Source organism: Typopeltis vanoorti, chromosome 3 (assembly GCF_054136105.1).
Source record: "Typopeltis vanoorti isolate ZY-2024b chromosome 3, IOZ_Tvanoo_1.0, whole genome shotgun sequence".
Lineage (NCBI taxonomy): Eukaryota > Metazoa > Arthropoda > Arachnida > Uropygi > Thelyphonidae > Typopeltis > Typopeltis vanoorti.
The window spans coordinates 103,239,767-103,258,196 of NC_143551.1; the positions used below are offsets into that span (position 1 = coordinate 103,239,767).

At 35.9% G+C, this 18,430-nt stretch overlaps 1 protein-coding gene across 3 annotated transcripts in view; it reads right to left on the minus strand.

Annotated features, from left to right (window-relative positions):
* Positions 1 to 17,815, minus strand: part of LOC150108435 (uncharacterized) — a 292,118-nt gene extending 274,303 nt beyond the window's left edge. For all 3 annotated transcript variants that reach the window (XM_090390777.1, XM_090390776.1, XM_090390778.1), the window contains exons 1-2: positions 17,673 to 17,815; positions 6,358 to 6,403 (exon numbers count right to left, since the gene is read on the minus strand). In XM_090390777.1, the coding sequence (XP_090246903.1) occupies positions 6,358 to 6,403; positions 17,673 to 17,780 (154 nt within the window). In that variant the 5' untranslated portion in view covers positions 17,781 to 17,815. The remainder of the gene's footprint in view (positions 1 to 6,357; positions 6,404 to 17,672) is intronic.
* Between the last annotated feature and the right edge of the window lie 615 nt (positions 17,816 to 18,430).

An 18,430-nucleotide genomic window follows, 5' to 3' on the forward strand; every position in this document is an offset into this window, starting at 1 on the left:
TTTTTCTTTTTGTGCCCCAAATCTAGTTGCACCCGTGGCGGGGAGCCTCTTTCGCTACGCCCTTGATACGGCACTGCAGAAGAGCATCAGAAAAGTCCTTGGTAGTCTTGACAATAATATGACTCCTGGTTCAGATAATATCTCTCCATTTGGTCTAATCTGGTGCGCGAGAATTGGCACCCATCCTCTATTGGCTGTATACACTGTCATTTTCATCTGACATACTTAGATCCTTTATCCTACTTGTCCATTAAACTCAGCCAACTACTTATCGTCCTCGCCTTGCTTTTACTCTAGTACTCTGATGGAGGTAATCATCAACAATCAGCTTCTAAGATCCTGGAGATTCATCAGTTAATTAGGGATCACAATTGTATATTCTGCCGTTTTCGTCCTGCAGCAGAGTACCTTGCTAATCTTACCCAACTTTCGACACAAGGCATGGAAAGATTTGAAAAACTTGTTTCTTTATATTTCCAAGGCATTTGATAACTTCTGGGATTGAGTCCTGCTCAATAAGCTACAATTTTATTGTCTCCGTCCTGTCCTTTGTGTCTGGATCGCCAGCTTCTGCTCTTTGGTATCATGGTGGAGGGCTTCCTCTCATCATCTTTCTTAATGCTGGAATATCCCAGGGTTCTGTGCTCTCACCCCATGCTTTTCCTCATTATTGAACTTCTCTTTAAATTCAAATCCTACCAATAGTATTGCTTATGACAGTACTCTCCATTCCTCTTCCTCATTCAAGAATCCCTGCAGTACTCAAATATTCGAGCAGCAAGATCTTCCATAATCAATATTTTAAACACTGAGCTCCTCACTATTCTCAATTGGGGTGAAGACAAAACAACTTAGTGAATATCAATGTTAGCAAAATACAAGACTGTCTTTATTCAAAAGGGAAAAAAAATCCTACTTCTCACTTTCTTACTGTGGATAATGTTCCAATTTCTATTCAAGAAGAGTTCTCCCCTTCTGGAGCTGACTTTCTCATTTATCCACATAAGAATATTGCATCCAGAGTCTCCTCAGCTTGAAAAAAATTCACATTATTTTTCGTTCAAAATATTCTTTCTCTCCAGCGCTCAACTCTTTACAACATATATATATCCCAAATACGACAAACCTTAAAACATTGTTTCACATTTGGGATGAGGAACCAAAAGTCTCACTAAGAATTCTTGATATACAGATGAGGGCAATGTCTAATAGGTGACTCCTCTCTCACAGAATCTACCCAGTCTCTTTCTCATGAGCGCACTGTTTCTACATTATGCCTTTCTTATAGGTATTTTCATTGGAGTTGCTGAACCAAAATGGCCACTACCATTCCTCCGATTTTCAAGTTTTTAGTGAGATATGTTTTACATTATGGGAAATATTAAGAATAGTGATCGGATCTTTACCCACCTTTACAACGAGTTGACCTGGTGTTGCACTACCTTTAGACTTGAACTACGTTCAGGCGCAAACATAACTATTTTGCTTACTTGGGAGAGCGAGTAAAAAAATCAAGTTTATAAAATTACTTGGTATCCTTAATATATATTATCCCCAAGGTAAAAAACTTTTCATATATATATATATATGTGTGTGTGTGTGTGTGTGTGTGTGTAAAAACCTTTTCATATATATATATATATGTGTGTGTGTGTGTGTGTGTGTGTGTAAAAACCTTTTCATATATATATATATATATATGTGTGTGTGTGTGTGTGTGTAAAAACCTTTTCATATATATATATGTAGAAAGTATTTTTACCTTGGGTATAAATATGTTAAAGATACCAAGTAATTTTAAACCTGGTTTTACTCCATTTCCCAAGTAAGCAAACAGACTCAAAGTCAAGTTTGCGCCTGCAATTGATGCAAGTCTAACTGATCCCACAGGTAGTGCAAGACCAGGGCAACTCGTGGCAAAGGTGGAACAAGCTCCGATCACTAATCTTAATACTTACCCTTAATGCCAAAACACATCTCCAAGAAGGGGATGTATAATGTTTTGTATTAAAGGCAAGGGGCCACTACCCAGACCGGTTTCGACCTTTATTGAGGTCTCGTCAGTGGGAGCTAGGCTAGAATTAGAAATACCAAGAATTAGTAGTACAGAGCTTGTAAGTATTTCGCCAAAACAAGTTACCATAAGGTGTTTTAACCTTATTAAATAAGAATCTCTGGAGGAGATATAAATGTAGAAAGTATTTTTACCTTGGGTATAAATATGTTAAAGATACCAAGTAATTTTAAACCTGGTTTTACTCCATTTCCCAAGTAAGTATATATATATATATATATATATATATATATATACGTGGGCTGTTCAATAAGTAATAAGACTAATTTTGCTGTGGCGAAACCACTCATCACAATATTAATTTCTGTGGAATAAAAAAATGCTGCTGTCTGTATTAACAAAAGAGGTTGATAGATGGCGTATACGGGCTGATGTCCCAGAGTGTCACGTGACAAAACGCAAGTGCTTATCGGCGTGCCCACGAGGCGCGACCAATCTTCGAAATGGAAGCATCCTTGGAACAGCGTTATGCGATTAAATTTTGTGTGCGTTTGCAGAAATCGGCATCGGACACTTTTAACATGATACGCGAAGCTTTCCACGATGAAGCAATGTCGAGGGCAAGTGTTTTTCGCTGGCATAAAACTTTTAAGGAAGGAAGGCAAAATGTGGAAGATCTTGAACGTGAGGGAAGACCTTCAACGTCCATCACAGAGACAATAATCAACACAGCAGCGATTATCATCAAACACGTCAAAAGGAAGCGTCCATTGCTGAAGAATGGCTTCTTATTGCACCACGATAATGCAAGGCCACATATTGCGGGTTGTGTAGTGGACGTTTTGCAGAAGAACAACACAGATATCCTACCACACCCTCCATACAGTCCTGATCTCGCACCGTGCGATTTCTGGCTGTTTCCTCAGCTCAAGAAACCACTAAGAGGCCGCCATTTCGAAAGCAACAAAGCATTTTTAAAAACTGCGGAGGCGGTTTTGAAAGAACTCTCAAAAAACGGACTTTCACATGTGTTTAAGAAGTGGACGCAACGTTGGGACAAATGCATCGTGTCTCACGGTAGTTACTTCGAAAAAGACCATGTAAATGATGATGATTAAAGGTAATCTGTTTACTGTATAAATATAGTCTTATTACTTATTGAACAGCCTACGTATATATATATATATATATATATATATTGTGTGTGTGTGCGTGTGTGTGTGTTAAAGATACCAAGAAATTTAATAAACTTGGCTTTAATCCTTTTTTTCCTAAGTAAGCAAACAAGCAAGTAAGCTAATTTTGCACCTCAAGTATTTTCAGGTCTCAGGCAATTCGTGGTAAAGGTGGCATAAGCTCTGATCACTTGCCTAAGTATCCCATAATATAAAGCACATCTCCTTACAGACATGTATAATGCTATATATTATGGAAAGGGTCACTACCCAGACCGGTTTCGACCTTTATTGAGGTCTCGTCAGTGGGAGCCAGACCCAGAGGTGGTGATACCAAGGTCCTCAATAAAGGTCGAAACCAGTCTGGGCAGTGACCGTAAGCAGATATGTGCTTTGTATTATGGGATACTTAGGCAAGTGATCAGCGCTTATGCCACCTTTACCACTAGTTGCCTCAGACCTGAAAATACTTCAGCCGCAAACTTGGTTTACTTGCTTGTTTGCCTACTTGGAAAAAAAAAAGGATTAAAACCAAGTTTATTAAATTTCTTTGTATCTTTAACGTATAGTACACCCAAGGTAAAAAACATTCTACACACACACACACACACACAGAGAGAAAGTTTTTTTACCATTGGTGTACTATATACACAGTGGCGGTTCGTGGCTTGAAATCGTGGGGGTGCTGCAACTTTCGAAATATACATACACACTGTATGTACAGTGTATACGTGTTTGGATAAAATATCAAAATTATGGTAAAGTTAAAAAAAAATTAAACATGAAAAAATATTGTTTATTATCGATAATATTATACAGTTTTGTCTTTAAATTGTAATGTCCAAATATTTAAAGCCACGTTGTAAACACGATAAGCATTACGAATACTCTACTACTGGCGCAAACTGTATATAAACAACAGTGGAAGTGAACGACGGACAGTGCCGCATTATGCTAGTAGCTCCTATCTCACTATGACGTGCATATGCTTGCGCGCGTAGCATATGGCACTGTTTAAAACACAGTTCCCGCTAGCGTCCTTCGCCCTCCTAATGCTACAAGATGGATTTTTATTATTTTTTTATAGAAAATAAGAGAATTGTATAGGATTGCTGATGATAAAATTAAATATTACAAACAAATATAAATAAATTAATAAATATATTTATATATCGAGAAAAATTGGGGATGCTGCACTTCCGCAGTGCCTATGCACGAGCCGCCCCTAATTTTTTATAAACTTGGTTTTTAATCCTATTTCTCAAGTGATCAAACAGACAAGCAAGTCAAGCTTGCGCCTGCACGTAGTGTAAGTCTGGGCAACACATGGTAGTGCCACTCTAGGCAACCAACTCGTGGTAAAGGTGAATTAAGAACTGATCACTTTCCTTAGTATTTTTCCCTTAATGTAAAGCACATCCCCTTGCGGAGATGTATGATGCTACCCATACCGGTTTCGACCTTTATTGAAGTCTCGTCAGTGGGAGCCAGATCAGATAATGCTAAGGTTGAAGTAATGCAGAGCTTATATGAATTTTACCTAAACAAGTTGCCACAAGGTGCTTTGACCTTATTAAATAAAATCTGAGGATGAGAGATAGATGTAAAAAGTTTTTTAACTTGGGCATATTATGTATTCAAGTTACCAAGTAATTTTTTTTTTTGACATAATATGAATGGACTTGCTTGTCTGTTTGCTCACTTCGGAATTAGGATTAAAAACCAAGTTCATAAAAAAATTACTTGGTATCTTGAATGCATAATATGCCCAAGTTAAAAAACTTTATATATATATATATATATATATATATATATATATATATATATATATATATATATATATATATATATATATATATATATATATATATATATATATATATATATATATATATATATATATATATATATATAGCGCTTCGCAAACAGTATGTCTGAGGAAGGAGGTTCGATTCCCGTCGACGACGTGAGGAGCTCAAGAATCTTCCTCAGCCATAGCTAAGTTAGTCGGTCTTGGGCATGGACAGCAGGTTTTTTCCACAGTTTATCTGGGGGTTTTTCATCCCGCAAGCAGGCAAACCGTCCCCGTGAACACGGATTACAGTCATGAATATCGCCCTTAGGGTATGAAGCAGAGGAGTGGTGAACCGGCTGCATTAATACGCCAGAGTAATCCCTCATTAGGAGGGGGACTCAACCCGTCCTAGGACGGACGAGAAGAATAAGAGAATGTGTGTGTGTGTGTGTGTGTGTGTGTGTGTTGGTCCCTATACATGTGGATATAAATATATATATAAATCCACACATTTAATTGTTTTCAAAAATTGGGATTTTCGTGATTTCTATTCTCAGTGTACCACTTCTGGTACGATTAGAAAGTGGTTACATTTTGCTGCAGCGAACAAAATAAAGCACAACGAAATCGCTCTCTTGGTTTTAATCTTCAGAGCCGAGTTTACAGCGTACAAAAACCCAAATAAAAGCTTTAAGAACCATGCAATCAAGCAAACGACCCTTACAATTGAACAAATGCTCATAAAATCTATAAATCCAGGAGGAATTGAGTCAATTATCGCAGTGCTTTCGAAAAGAACTTATCTTTCAGCACTAAAAATCACACTAAAACTCACAAAAATATACTAAAATACTGTAAGTAATGTAAGAAAACATTCTACAAAACAAAAGAAAAATATCTCCTGTCTTACAGGAGTGTTAAACAAAAAATCAATAAAGCCTAGAACCCAATCAATTTGGTACAGTGTTTATTAATTTTTATTTGTTTTACATATACACTTCTGTAATTGCAGGTTAAAAATTAAGATTTTTCAACAGGGGAGAAATGAACACAGAAAAATGATGGTATGCATACTCTTGTTGCCTTTGTCTATTATGCTGCCAAAAATGTGGATATTGGAGCTTCCCAATTTTTTCCACAAGGAACATCCCTCAAGGGATGTTCCTTGCTGCAACTTCCTTGCTGCAATGTTCCTTGTGGAATGAAAAGGCGTTGAAAGATGTGTTTATAAGTATTTAACATGTAATTACTGCTATTTTTGTACTTTTATTTTTCATATATGAAAACATAAATTCATTATTTTTATGAATTTATTTATATTACTTTTTTATTTTTTATTCATAGAAAAAAAAAAACATCAACATTTAGCTTACCTAAATCTACGCACGAATCGTGAGCAGCACAGAACAGAGTATCATCCTAAAGAAGAGGAAGAAGAAGAAGAAAAACAAAAAGAAAGAAAACATCAGTATGACATATTTTTAAAAAAAAAACAACAGAAGAGACTAATGTTAATATGGGAAATTAATTTTTTTTGTATATCACTTAAGACAGGTTGTAAATCTATCGTACAGAGGAAGAGCTAACGGCTAGATCAGACATGCTATTCTCCCCCCTCCAAAGCCACTTCAGGTCAACAATCAGCAGATAGTGGTTTCACAGTAGACGTAAAAAATTGCATACCGCCTAAAGACTCCCCGAACATCCTTGCCACAGTGAGATTCCAGTCAATAACCTATTGGTTAGAGTGGAAATGTATCCGCTAAATGAAATCAGGCATAATTCTTAAACGTTTACGAGAGCCACAGTTTATCCACCACCTGCTATACGAGTATAAAATTGAATGATATCAACTCAACACATTATTTGATTATCTAGTCTAAATGAAACTTGAGATGATGTTGCAGCTAAAAGTCTGAGCTTTTGAATAAAATTATAAAAGTAGTTTGTATAACAATGGGAAGCAATTTTCATGGTAATTTCATGCACTTAAAATGTTTGTGAAGCTCTAAAACAGGGTGTGAAGTTAAAAACTGATTACGTGGATATCCTAAAAAGTAATATTTTAAAAATTCGAAGTAGGGTTTTAAAATTAGACAAAGAGCCACGTAAAAAATAAAAGCTGTCGGGACATCTTGACAACAGGTCCTCGACAACCTATTTTGGTACGCTTTATATGTTATCAAAGTCTCTAGTTATCATCATCTTGTCCTCAACATAAAAGGATCATGTCAGTTTCAGCTGCGATGAAAATCACGAAGGTTGCTAATATGACTGCTATATTCATTTATCCATATAAGAAAAAAGGCACTTGTATAAGGAGCAGAGTATTTCAATATGTCATGAACAATAACATTCACTTCATTTGCAATAATACTGTTCATTGAATAGACTTAGGCCCGCGAACCGTTGACTGGTGTCCAGCCTACAGTTCGCGTGCCAGATTTGGCCTGAGAATAACTTTTATATGACCAGAGGGAAAGTTAACTAAAGCAGCATTTTAAATTTTGTTAATTATTTTCATAATCGTATGGAATTATTTAACAAACGCTAAAATAAGTGGAAAGAAATGCATTTTAAAATATTGCAGCGCTCATTGCGATTGGAAAGAATGTGTTCGGACAACATTTGGAAACATAAAACAAATGAATGTTATTCATACTGATGTAAATGACACCGCTCACTCATCATTATTGTGGAAATAATGATAATTTTATGACAGTTGAAGATTTTGCTGTATATAGTATGCACGGATCAACGAAACTTTTTTTTTTTTTGAAGAATTTTGCCAATCTATCGAAGATTAATATTAAAAATCCGGTGTAGGCAACAAATGGCGAAGCAAAAAATAAATAAAATAAAATAAATATTAATTCGTTTAGACATAGACTCTACCAACGTAAAACACATTTTTCTTATTTCTGTATCTCGAAACTATACTTTTATAATAGATTGTATTAAGTTATGCTTTGCATCATAATTTAAATTTCCAAGTCTTTTTTTTTTTTTTTTTTTTTTTGCACTATGGTCCACAAATTTCCTATTGGGTTAATATCAGGAGAGTTACCTGGCTACTGAAGCAATTGGATGTGATTTTTGAGGGACTCTTGCTCTCTTTGAAGTGTGCATGGAGCGAGATCCTGTTGGAAGATGAGTTCTTTGTTTTTCTGGTTCTGTTGGGGGCCACTCTTTTCTCCAAAACTTTTTGTTGGTCAGTGGGCTGGTATGTGTGAAACAACCCCAGAACACCTTTTTCGGAGCTTGTTGAGGTCTTCTCAGCCGCTAATTTGCGACATCGGGTACTCGTTCTCCATGGACAAAGAAATGCCTCTCATTTGAGAATATGACCTTCTTCACTTCTCAACAGTCCAATCTTTGTACACTTTTGACCACTGGAGCCTATTTTTCTGCATAATATTCATCAACTGTTGCTTTTTTTTTTTGGACTACTAGAACTTCTCCCTGCTTCGAACAATCTTCGACGGACTGTCATGTTAGAAACATTAGTTCCGATAGCTGAGAGACTCTATTTAAGTCTCCAGCAGTGACGAACCCAGTGAGGGGGACAAGGGGCTCTACCCCCCCCCCAAAAAAAGGAAAAACACTAGAAAAATTTCCAAAAATCTTTTCTTAATTGAAATTATTATTTTTTATTTAAATTGTGTCGTGTCTTCTATTTCTATACTACTTATGAATTAGCGGTCACATAAGGTGTGAATACCCTATAGCTCTCGAGAATCACGGCCACTGTTGAATGCGAGGCGAACGAAGTTTGCTCCATCAGATTGAGCGCTACTTCGTTTTCCCGGCTCGGACAAACGAAGTAGCGCTCGTATGCAGTGCATAGTGTGTATTCTGAAATCGTACACAGTACTTAACTCGCCTCCCCCCCCTTCCCCAAGATTAAATCCTGAGTGCGCCACTGGTCTACAGCATACATCATCATCATCATCATGCGTATAAAGGATTTAGGTCTAGCATGTTCTGTTCCGGCCTTAGCAGTCATCGTTGAGTCGTTTAAGAGGACGTCCTGGTTTTCTTTTCCCTAATGGCTTGTACTTTAAGGCTTGTTTTGGTAATCTTTCTGTTTTCATTCTTTAAACGTGTTCCATCCATTTATGTTTATATTTTTTAATTTTTTCTATTACTGGTTCTTGGTTTAATTCTTTCATAATTTCTTTGTTTCTTTTGTGATCAAATAGGGTATACTTTGCAGTTTTTCTCATAAACTTCATTTCTGCTGTTATTAATCTTTGTTTGTCTTTTTTTTTTATTGTCCAGATTTCGCTTCCATACATTAAGACTGGTAGGGCTAATGTATTGTATACTTTTAGTCTGGTTTGTTTTTGAACTAGGTTTGATTTAAATATACAGTTAATTACACCTGTTATTTTTAAATATTTTGCAATTTTTACGTATATATCTTTTTCATTTTCATCTGTGATCATACATCCTAGGTAGTTAAATGAATTTACCTGCTTTAAGATCTTGTTATCTATTACTATTTCAGTCTTTGCTTGATCTGAAACAGTAATCTAAAATCATATTTGAAATAGTAAAGAAAAAGTAAAGTAAAATCAAAAATCAAAATGAAATAGTAAAGAAAAATCAAAAACTATGGGCTTTAAAGGCCATAGTTTTTGATTTTTCTGTTTAATATATCATACCATAATCTTTGGTTATCTCATTTAGATCTAAAATAGCTTTCTGTAGGTTATCTTCAGAATTTGTAATTATTATTTGGTCGTCGGCAAAAAGGAGAGTGTTTAAGTTCACTGTAGGAGAAAGTTTAATACCTTGATGTAAATTTTTATTCCGTTTTGTTTTTGTTTCATTTAAGTAAATATTAAAGAGAGTTGCTGAGAGGGGTCATCCCTGTCGGACCCCTTGGTTTATCTCTCTCGTATATGATAGCTCGTGATTTAATCTTATTTGTATTTGATTATTTTCATATATACTTGTGATTGCTTTTAGGATATCATTTGGTATTTGTCTTTCTTTTAATATGTTAAAAAATATTTTCTTTTAACTTGGTCAAATGCTTTTTCAAAGTCTATAAATGCAATATGTGTTTCTAAATTATATTCTCTTCTTTTCTCGATTAATAATTTTAGGCAAAAGGCCGGGTCTGTACATGATCGTCCTTTTCTAAATCCATTCTGTACTTCTAAAATAAAGTTTTCGGAATATTTCAGTAGTTTGCTATTTAAGATTCTGCTATATATTTTGTAATAGAAATTTAGTATACTGATACCTCTATAGTTTTTAGGGTCATCTCTATTACCTTTCTTAAAGATAGGAATCACAATTGCTTTTTTCCATTCTATTGGGGGATACCTTGAATAAATTTAATTTAAAAATAATAAGATTCTTTCTTTGAATCTTGTTCCTGCGTATTTATATAGTTCTGAACCTAGCTTATCTTCACCAGGTGATTTTCCGTTTCTTGTTTCTTTCAGGTTGATTTCTAATTCTTCTTTAGTTATTTCCTTTTCATTTTCGTTAATTGTTACTCTTTACTCGGCCAGATGGAACAGAACCTATACCCCAGATCTGTGCATAGTCACTAAAGACTCCTAAGACCACCCTCTACCATCAACCAGAACCATCCTTAACAGATTCCCTAATAGTCAACATCGTCCTACAATAATAGAGATAGGAACATCAATCCCAGTCATCAGCGGAATACAAATCATTATATGGAATCTCCGCAGGTCCAACTGGACTGCATTTCAGAAACAAATCGAGCAAATCATTAGAGCAATTCCACCCACTCCTAATTGCTACCCTCGATTTGTTAAACTACTCATATCTGCAGCAAAAGCCTCTATCCCTAGAAGCTACAGAAAACAATATAACCCATGTTGGAGTAGAGAAAGTGAGGAACTCCTAGCCAAATATGAGGGATCTGAAGATCCAACTATTGCTAAGGAGCTCATATCAACGCTGGATAAAAACAGAAAGGAAAGATGGATCTCAACCATCAATGAACTCGGTTTCGTCACAACTAGACGGAGAAGCTGGTCACTTCTAAGAAAATTAGGTGGAGCAGAGCAAACAACACACAAAACCATAGAGATAACTCCTGATCAAATGGCTAACATTTATTGAAAATCTCCAAGATTCATCCCAGCTCTACCAGGAAAATTGCTGTACAAGCTTCCACCAGACAAATCCTGAGGATGGAACCAGAGTTTCCTGAACTCGTACACCCAGTATCTCAGGAAGAGGTACAAATAGCCTTAAAACTTACCAAGAATGGCAAAGCTGCAGGAGTGGATGTTATACTCCCTGAGTTCCTAAAACTTCTTAGTCAACATGGCCAAACATGGCTGGCTGCCATTTTCTCAGAAATCATCATGACTAGTAATCTACCAAAGCTGTGGCACAAAGCCAAAATAATTCCAGTGCCCAAACCAGGGAAAGATCCAAATGATATGAAAAACCTGCGACCTATCTCATTGCTTTGCACCCCCTTCAAGTTCTTTGAAAGAATTCTCCTTAAACGAATTTCACCACCCATCGAAAGAGCACTCCCGACCGAACAAGCTGGCTTCAGGCGAGGAAGAAGTTGTTGTGACCAGGTCCTGGCCCTGACAACTCAAATTGAAGCAGGCTTCCAGAAGAAACTTAAATCTAGAGCCACTTTCATTGACATAACATCTGCTTATGACACTGTCTGGATCATGGGCATCTTTTTAAAATTAGGAAATATTATAAAGTGTAAAAAACTTTACAACTTTTTGATTCCATTCTCTCCAACAGAAATATTCGGGTCTATATTGGAGGAAAAAAGAGCAGGCCCAGATTCTTTCACAACGGTCTTCCTCAGGGCTCTGTGTTATCCCCTATACTTTTTAATATCTACGTGTATGATCTACCTCATACCACATCAAGCAAGTATATGTATGCCGATGACCTAGCGATCTGACATCAAACCTTGAATAATCAACCTTGAATACAGACCGGAACACCCTGGAAGAGTACTTTAAGCAGTGGTACTTGAAGCCAAATCCAACGAAAACAGTGTCCTCTGCATTGTATTCCACCTGTACAGTGCAGGGGCGAATCGACAACTCAACCTTTCTTTCTGTGGAAAAATGGTAGAACACGAGCCTCACCCAAAATACCTTGGGGTAAGCCTGGACAGAAACCTAACCTATAAAAGGCACATCATCAACCTCTCCAATAAAATTGAAACCAGAAATAATATCATTTCAAGGCTTGCTGGAACAACCTGGGGTTGTGGTGCAGAAGTCCTAAGGTCATCTGCACTAGCCCTGGCATTCTCTGCAGCAGAATATTGTGCCCCTGTCTGGGAAAGAATTACACACCCTAACATTATAGACACCCATCTAAACTCTACCATGCGCACAATTAGTGGGACAGTGAGAAGCACCCCTCTCTCCTGGCTGCCTGTTCTATCTACATTGCTCCACCACACATACGGAGAAGATAAGCCTCGATGAAGGAATTTTAATAAATCAGTGAGCAACCCACTCCTGCCCCTATATCAGACGCTCATAAACTCACCTAGTCTACGCCTCAAATCTAGAAAGCCTCTCTGGTCCATGGACGAACTCTCTACAGCTGCGCTGCCATCAATATCTGATATTTGGAGAGAACACTGGTCCAACAATTTACCAACAAACGGCTTTCTGGTAGGAGATCCCTGTGCTCCGCAGCCTGGTTTTGATCTTCCTAGGAAGATTTGGTTATCAATAAACAGGATCAGAACTAGTCAGGGCAGATGTGGCTACCTTCTACATAAATGAGGGCTGTCAGATCACCCTTATTATGATTGTTCTCCCGTGGCTCAGACGATTACTCACATTGTGTACGACTGTCCAAGGCGCCAATTTCACGGTGGTGGTCTACAGGACATTCACAAAGTGACGGATGAGGCCTTAAATTGGCTCTCCAGCCTGGATCTTGACCTGCAGTTGATGTGGCGGTGGTTATGGAGGAAACAGAAGATCACGGTCCCGTTTCACCATGAAGATGTGATTCTGGTGGTCACTTTTATAGTCCTCGTCATGGTATCAACAGAACTCCTCCTCATATTAGAAGATGATGTAATGTGAAATGGGCCCCCCTCTAATGGATCAAGTTTTTTCACACAAGACACAACTGCTCTCTAATTAAACCTAGGATACAGCTACATTTATGTTGTGAAGTGTTGTGAGAACATGCAGCCTTGTCAAACCTGTTACAGTAGGACGATAATTGCCCCTGGCTTGATTATGACAAGTTACTTTTGCTTTATTTAAAAAAAAAAAAAAAAAAAAAGGAAAAACTTAGAAAGCTGGTTGTGCCTTTTATGTAATGAACTTTTATACGTTAAAATTTTCGTAATTTGTTGCTGGAAATTGTGATTGTACTCTTCACTTACCATTTTCATGTAGCCATAAGCATAAATAAATAAATCGAATTTTTTGGTCTTTCCTAAGCTTTCATTTGCTGCTGCATTTAGTATCGTTTTTATATTAAGCCATTCTATTTCTATTTCTTCATTTTGTTTTATTTCATCTAGATATTGGTTAATTCTTTGTTCATATAGCCATTGTACATTTGTGTCAATCAATAGTCTAGTTTTATAAACAAATGTTTCAAATTCTCTTTCTGTTCTTGTTACTTGTAGCCATTTAGGTGGTAATCATTTTATTTTAACAAGGAAGTGGTTACTGCTTATTTCATATCCTCTGTGAACATCTAGTGAAAATTTTGATGTCTTTTCATTTAATATAAAATAATCTAATATTGATTTCCATCCTCTTGCTGCCCAAGTATAGTTATGTATGTCTTTATGTTTATAGAAGGAATTTATTATTTTTAGGTTATTATAAACTACAAAGTCGATCAATTTTTCACCATTCCTGTTTAGAGTATGTTCTCCATGTATTCCTATATTATTATTAATTTTCGTGTTTCCAATTCTTGCATTTAAGTCTCCTGCTAAATTTTCGTAATCATTTTTATTTATTTTATTATATATGTTTTGTAGCTGATTATAAAAATCAATATTATCCTGTTCTCTTCCTTCTTCTGGATCATATAAATCAATTATTGTTAATAGCCTCTATCTATTTTTGTTCTAGCTTCTATTATTCTTTCATTCCATACTTTATAATGTTTTAACTGTTTTGAAAGGGATTATGAACCCAAATCATGACTCCTGCTTGTGCTCTTTGGTCTCTGTCAACTCCACTATATATCACATTAAAATTTTCGGTTCTCATAGTTCCTTTTAATTTCTTTTTTGTTTCAGTGATTACTGCTATTTTAAAATTTCTTTCATTTAATAGTTGGTCTAATTCTATTTCTTTATATGCTATTCCTCTTACAGTCTAGTTTGCTATGTGTATTATATTTTGTCGTTTCCATTTTTGTTTTATCTTATCCATTCCAGGGTCGTTATGTACACATGCATATAATGTAAATAAGTAGGTATGAATAATAAAGTTAATAATGACTTTAAAAAAAATTATTGTTATTGTTATTATTAGCTGCCTCAACACACCCTCGGCATCAGTAAGGTGGCGGTGTCACAGTTATTTCTTTCTATATGTTTGGGGTGTGTGACACCCCACCTTACTAACGCTTATAGGGATTTGGTTAATCAACCAAATCCCTATAAGCATAATTATTGTTAATATTAATATTACGGTAATATTAATAACAACAATAATTATGGTGTAATCACTTAATACCGAATACTGAATTCTTGGAACACGCTACAGTGTGTTAACTGCATAAATATAAATAGCCTAAATGATATTTCTCTCTCTCTCTCTCTCTCTCTCTCTGTTTGTGTGTGTGTGTGTGTGTGCGCGTGCGTGTGTGCGTGCGTGCGTGTGTGCGTGCGTGCGTGTGTTTGTGTGAGCGTGCGTGCGTGAGTGCATGCGCCCAATGTATATATTTATAAAAAACATTAACACATTCAGAATTGTAAACTTAATCTCTATAGTAACCAAAAAATGCAAAAAAAATATCTTAGTTGCATATAGATCATACTCTGTATGTGTGATGATGACGATGATGGCTTTTATATAGCATTATGCGTATAACAAGTATTTGTATGCATATACGTGCATGTATATTTTGTAAATAGCACGTTTGAGTGATGAAGATTGAATTATTGTTATTATTAATAATAATAATAATAATCTGCATGCATTAATTCTAGTTACTGTAGCAAAACAGAATCAGTTCTCAGTGAAACTTTTGTATCAGGTTTTTGTTTATCTTCTTTTGTGTACATGTAATTTCTTTGAAAGAGAATAAATATTTATTTTATTTTTATTAAAAAAAATATTATTAACAGAGCCCTCCAGGGAATTAGATTCATCGAGGGAGGCCACATATTGCTTACTTAGCTGTCATACCTGTTCTTGAATTCATTCACACTACCTGCACTCACCACTTCGGCAATCCATTCCAATCACGCGCCATCCCCTCAGAGTAAAATCTAGCTCTCACCCTCTTCTTAACAATATTCATTCTCAACTTCTAAGGATGTCCTCTTAACCTTTCTCCACTCTCCATAAGTGAAAAATTCCATCTACGGATATCATGTATGAGCCTTTCAGATGTTTGTGACTCTCAATCATATCATCTTCTTTCTCTCGTTTCCTAGTGTCTGCGGTCCATAAATTCTCCATCTGTCTTCATAATCAGAATTCCACATTCCGGATATAATTTTAACACTCTCCTTTACTCTCTCTCTCTCTCTCTCTCTCTCTCTCTCTCTCTCCACACACACACACACTCACACACACACACACACACACACACACACACACACACACACACACACACACACACACACACACACACACACACACACACACACACACACACACACACACACACACACACACACACACACACACACACACACACACACACACACAACCTCCGCACAGTAGTCCAAGTGAAGTCTTATGAGGGTCTCGTAAAGAGGCAAAATGATCTTTATATGTCAAGGTTTATTTCAATTCATTTCAATTTTCCTCTGACTTATATCTTCAATCTTTGCTATATGGCCCTTGAACTTCAACTTCCTATCTACTAAAACTCCATGATCACTAGTCAGGTCAGCTTCTTCTAGCATAATCCTACCAATATAATATGACATTGAATATCTATTCCAACAAAGTGCACGACTTACAGTTACTAACATTGAACTGATAGCCATTTTCCCATGCCCACAATTCCAGGCTATACAAACCATTCTGAAAATACTGCATATCAGCTGCAAGTCTGATTACCCTTACCTTTCTTTGCATTCCTTTACCTTATCATCAGCAAATTGCTGTGTGTATGCCTCTTGTCAAATCCTTTCAAATGTCATTAATATACAAACAATAACAATGGACCAAAGAATGATCATCGTGCACACCATTAGTTACCTTTAATCTTGCAGACTCACATCCCCCATATATACCACCTTTTGATATCTGTCAGTCAGCCATCTTTTATCCACGTACCAAAAATGTATAATCCAATCCCATATGCTCCAATTTATGAAGCTGTGCTTCGTGTTTATTTTGTCAAAAGCTTTAGTAAAATCCAAAAGTATCATGATGTATCCATTTCTCCCTTGTCGAACTCAACGGTAATATTATTACAGAATGAGCAATGAGCAATTGCTAAAACATGACCTTCCCTTACTGAACCCATGCTGTTGATTGCAAAGTAGAGATTCTCTGTCAATCCATTTCTGAATGCGAGCACTAACCAACTTTTCCAAAACTTCACCACGACTTCAGAGATACTGATAGGTGAACAGATGGATACATTAGTCTTTGCACCACCCTTGTGCAATGGGATTTTCATATCTTCTGGGGAATCTTCCCTGTTCTTAGGCTTGAAATGCACAGTCGGGTGAAAGAAATAGCCAGTTCAATTTAACACTCTTTTAGCAAGTGCTTATTTTCCTTCAGCCTCTATTACCGAATTCTTATACGGTTTGTGCAAATTCTTAAGAATTTTAGGAACTCGTGCATAAAATTCCTACAATTCTGTTCTCTTCATTCGCAGCCGTTCTGTTCTATTCTGACTAAAAGTTTTACTGAAATCCTAACTTTTATTATTATTATTAAATTCTCTCCGGTCACTGCGGAATTATTGCTATCATTATTTTTCTAACAAATGATCAGATTTTAACCAAAATTCTAATTCAATAAACAGTTTCAGTGCGAAGCGTATATCAGTTTTCATTAAATTTTACGCAGCAAGGACAGACTTATTTTCTACATATTAATAGAAAGCTTTTGCTATTCTCTTCAAATGGTTCGCAATAATCGAAAACTGATGATTGGCAATTTTTATAGGAATCAAGGACTTATCTAGGCACATTTTTATTTTACAAAACAATATTGAACAAACTGTTGCAAAAGGCACTCATTCTGTCAGATTCTATAACTTACTTTACATTTGTTCTTTAAAAAGATGGATACAGAAATTTATTTGCGGTCATATTTATAAATTTATTATTTATTTATTTAAATTTCTAACTACAAAAACTAATTCAGGCATTAATTACAAATATCACGGATTTCAAACTCTAATTTGTAATGTGCGATATTTGCTTTTCGTTACATCTTTGCGCAAGTATATTCTGTTCAAAATGGCGCTTCGTTATTGTGCGCAATACATTTTTCAATATAAATGATAGAATACCTACCCGGCAGTGAATCTGGCACTTCCGATCCCCCAGTGACCCTAATATATTAGTATCGAAGCAATATAAATATGTCAACAGTATTAACAACGACAAAACTACAGTTTTCATTCTTAGACAGAACACATTACTGCATATTGACACGATTTAATTCTTGTAACGGAAAGTATATCAGGTAGTTGTCTGTGATAAGGGTGAGCGGGTGTGATAAGGGTGGAATCCTGATAACATTTTGCCAGTAAACATATGGCAATCTAGAAGCTAGTTGTATTTTTACAACTTAGTATTGATTAACTTAAAAAATGTTTACTAAATTATAAAGATGGAAGCTCAGCAAATCTTTTAAAAAAATAATAATCACCAAATCAATGTATTAACTGTTTTTAATGAATTACTTTCTAGTGAAACTTTTGTAGATGTGACTTGAATGGTGAAGGTAAGAGACTTAAAGCACACAAAATAGCATTCTCGGTTTTCAGTTCTTTCTTTTATAGCATACTTCTTGTAAAACTCTTGCAAACACCAATTGTTATTGTCAAGGATATATCCTTGAGAATACACAGATTTAAAAATACACCGATTTAAAAATGATAATAGATTTTATTTACAAGAGTGAAGTGAACATTTCGCAGGACAAACTTTCTACACTACTTAGTGCTGCTAAAAGCCTGAATGTGCAGATTATGACAGAAGTTGCACATTGGGATACTTCCAATATTAATTTTCAGGAGAAGAGTGAACGTGACTCAAGTAAACAGGCC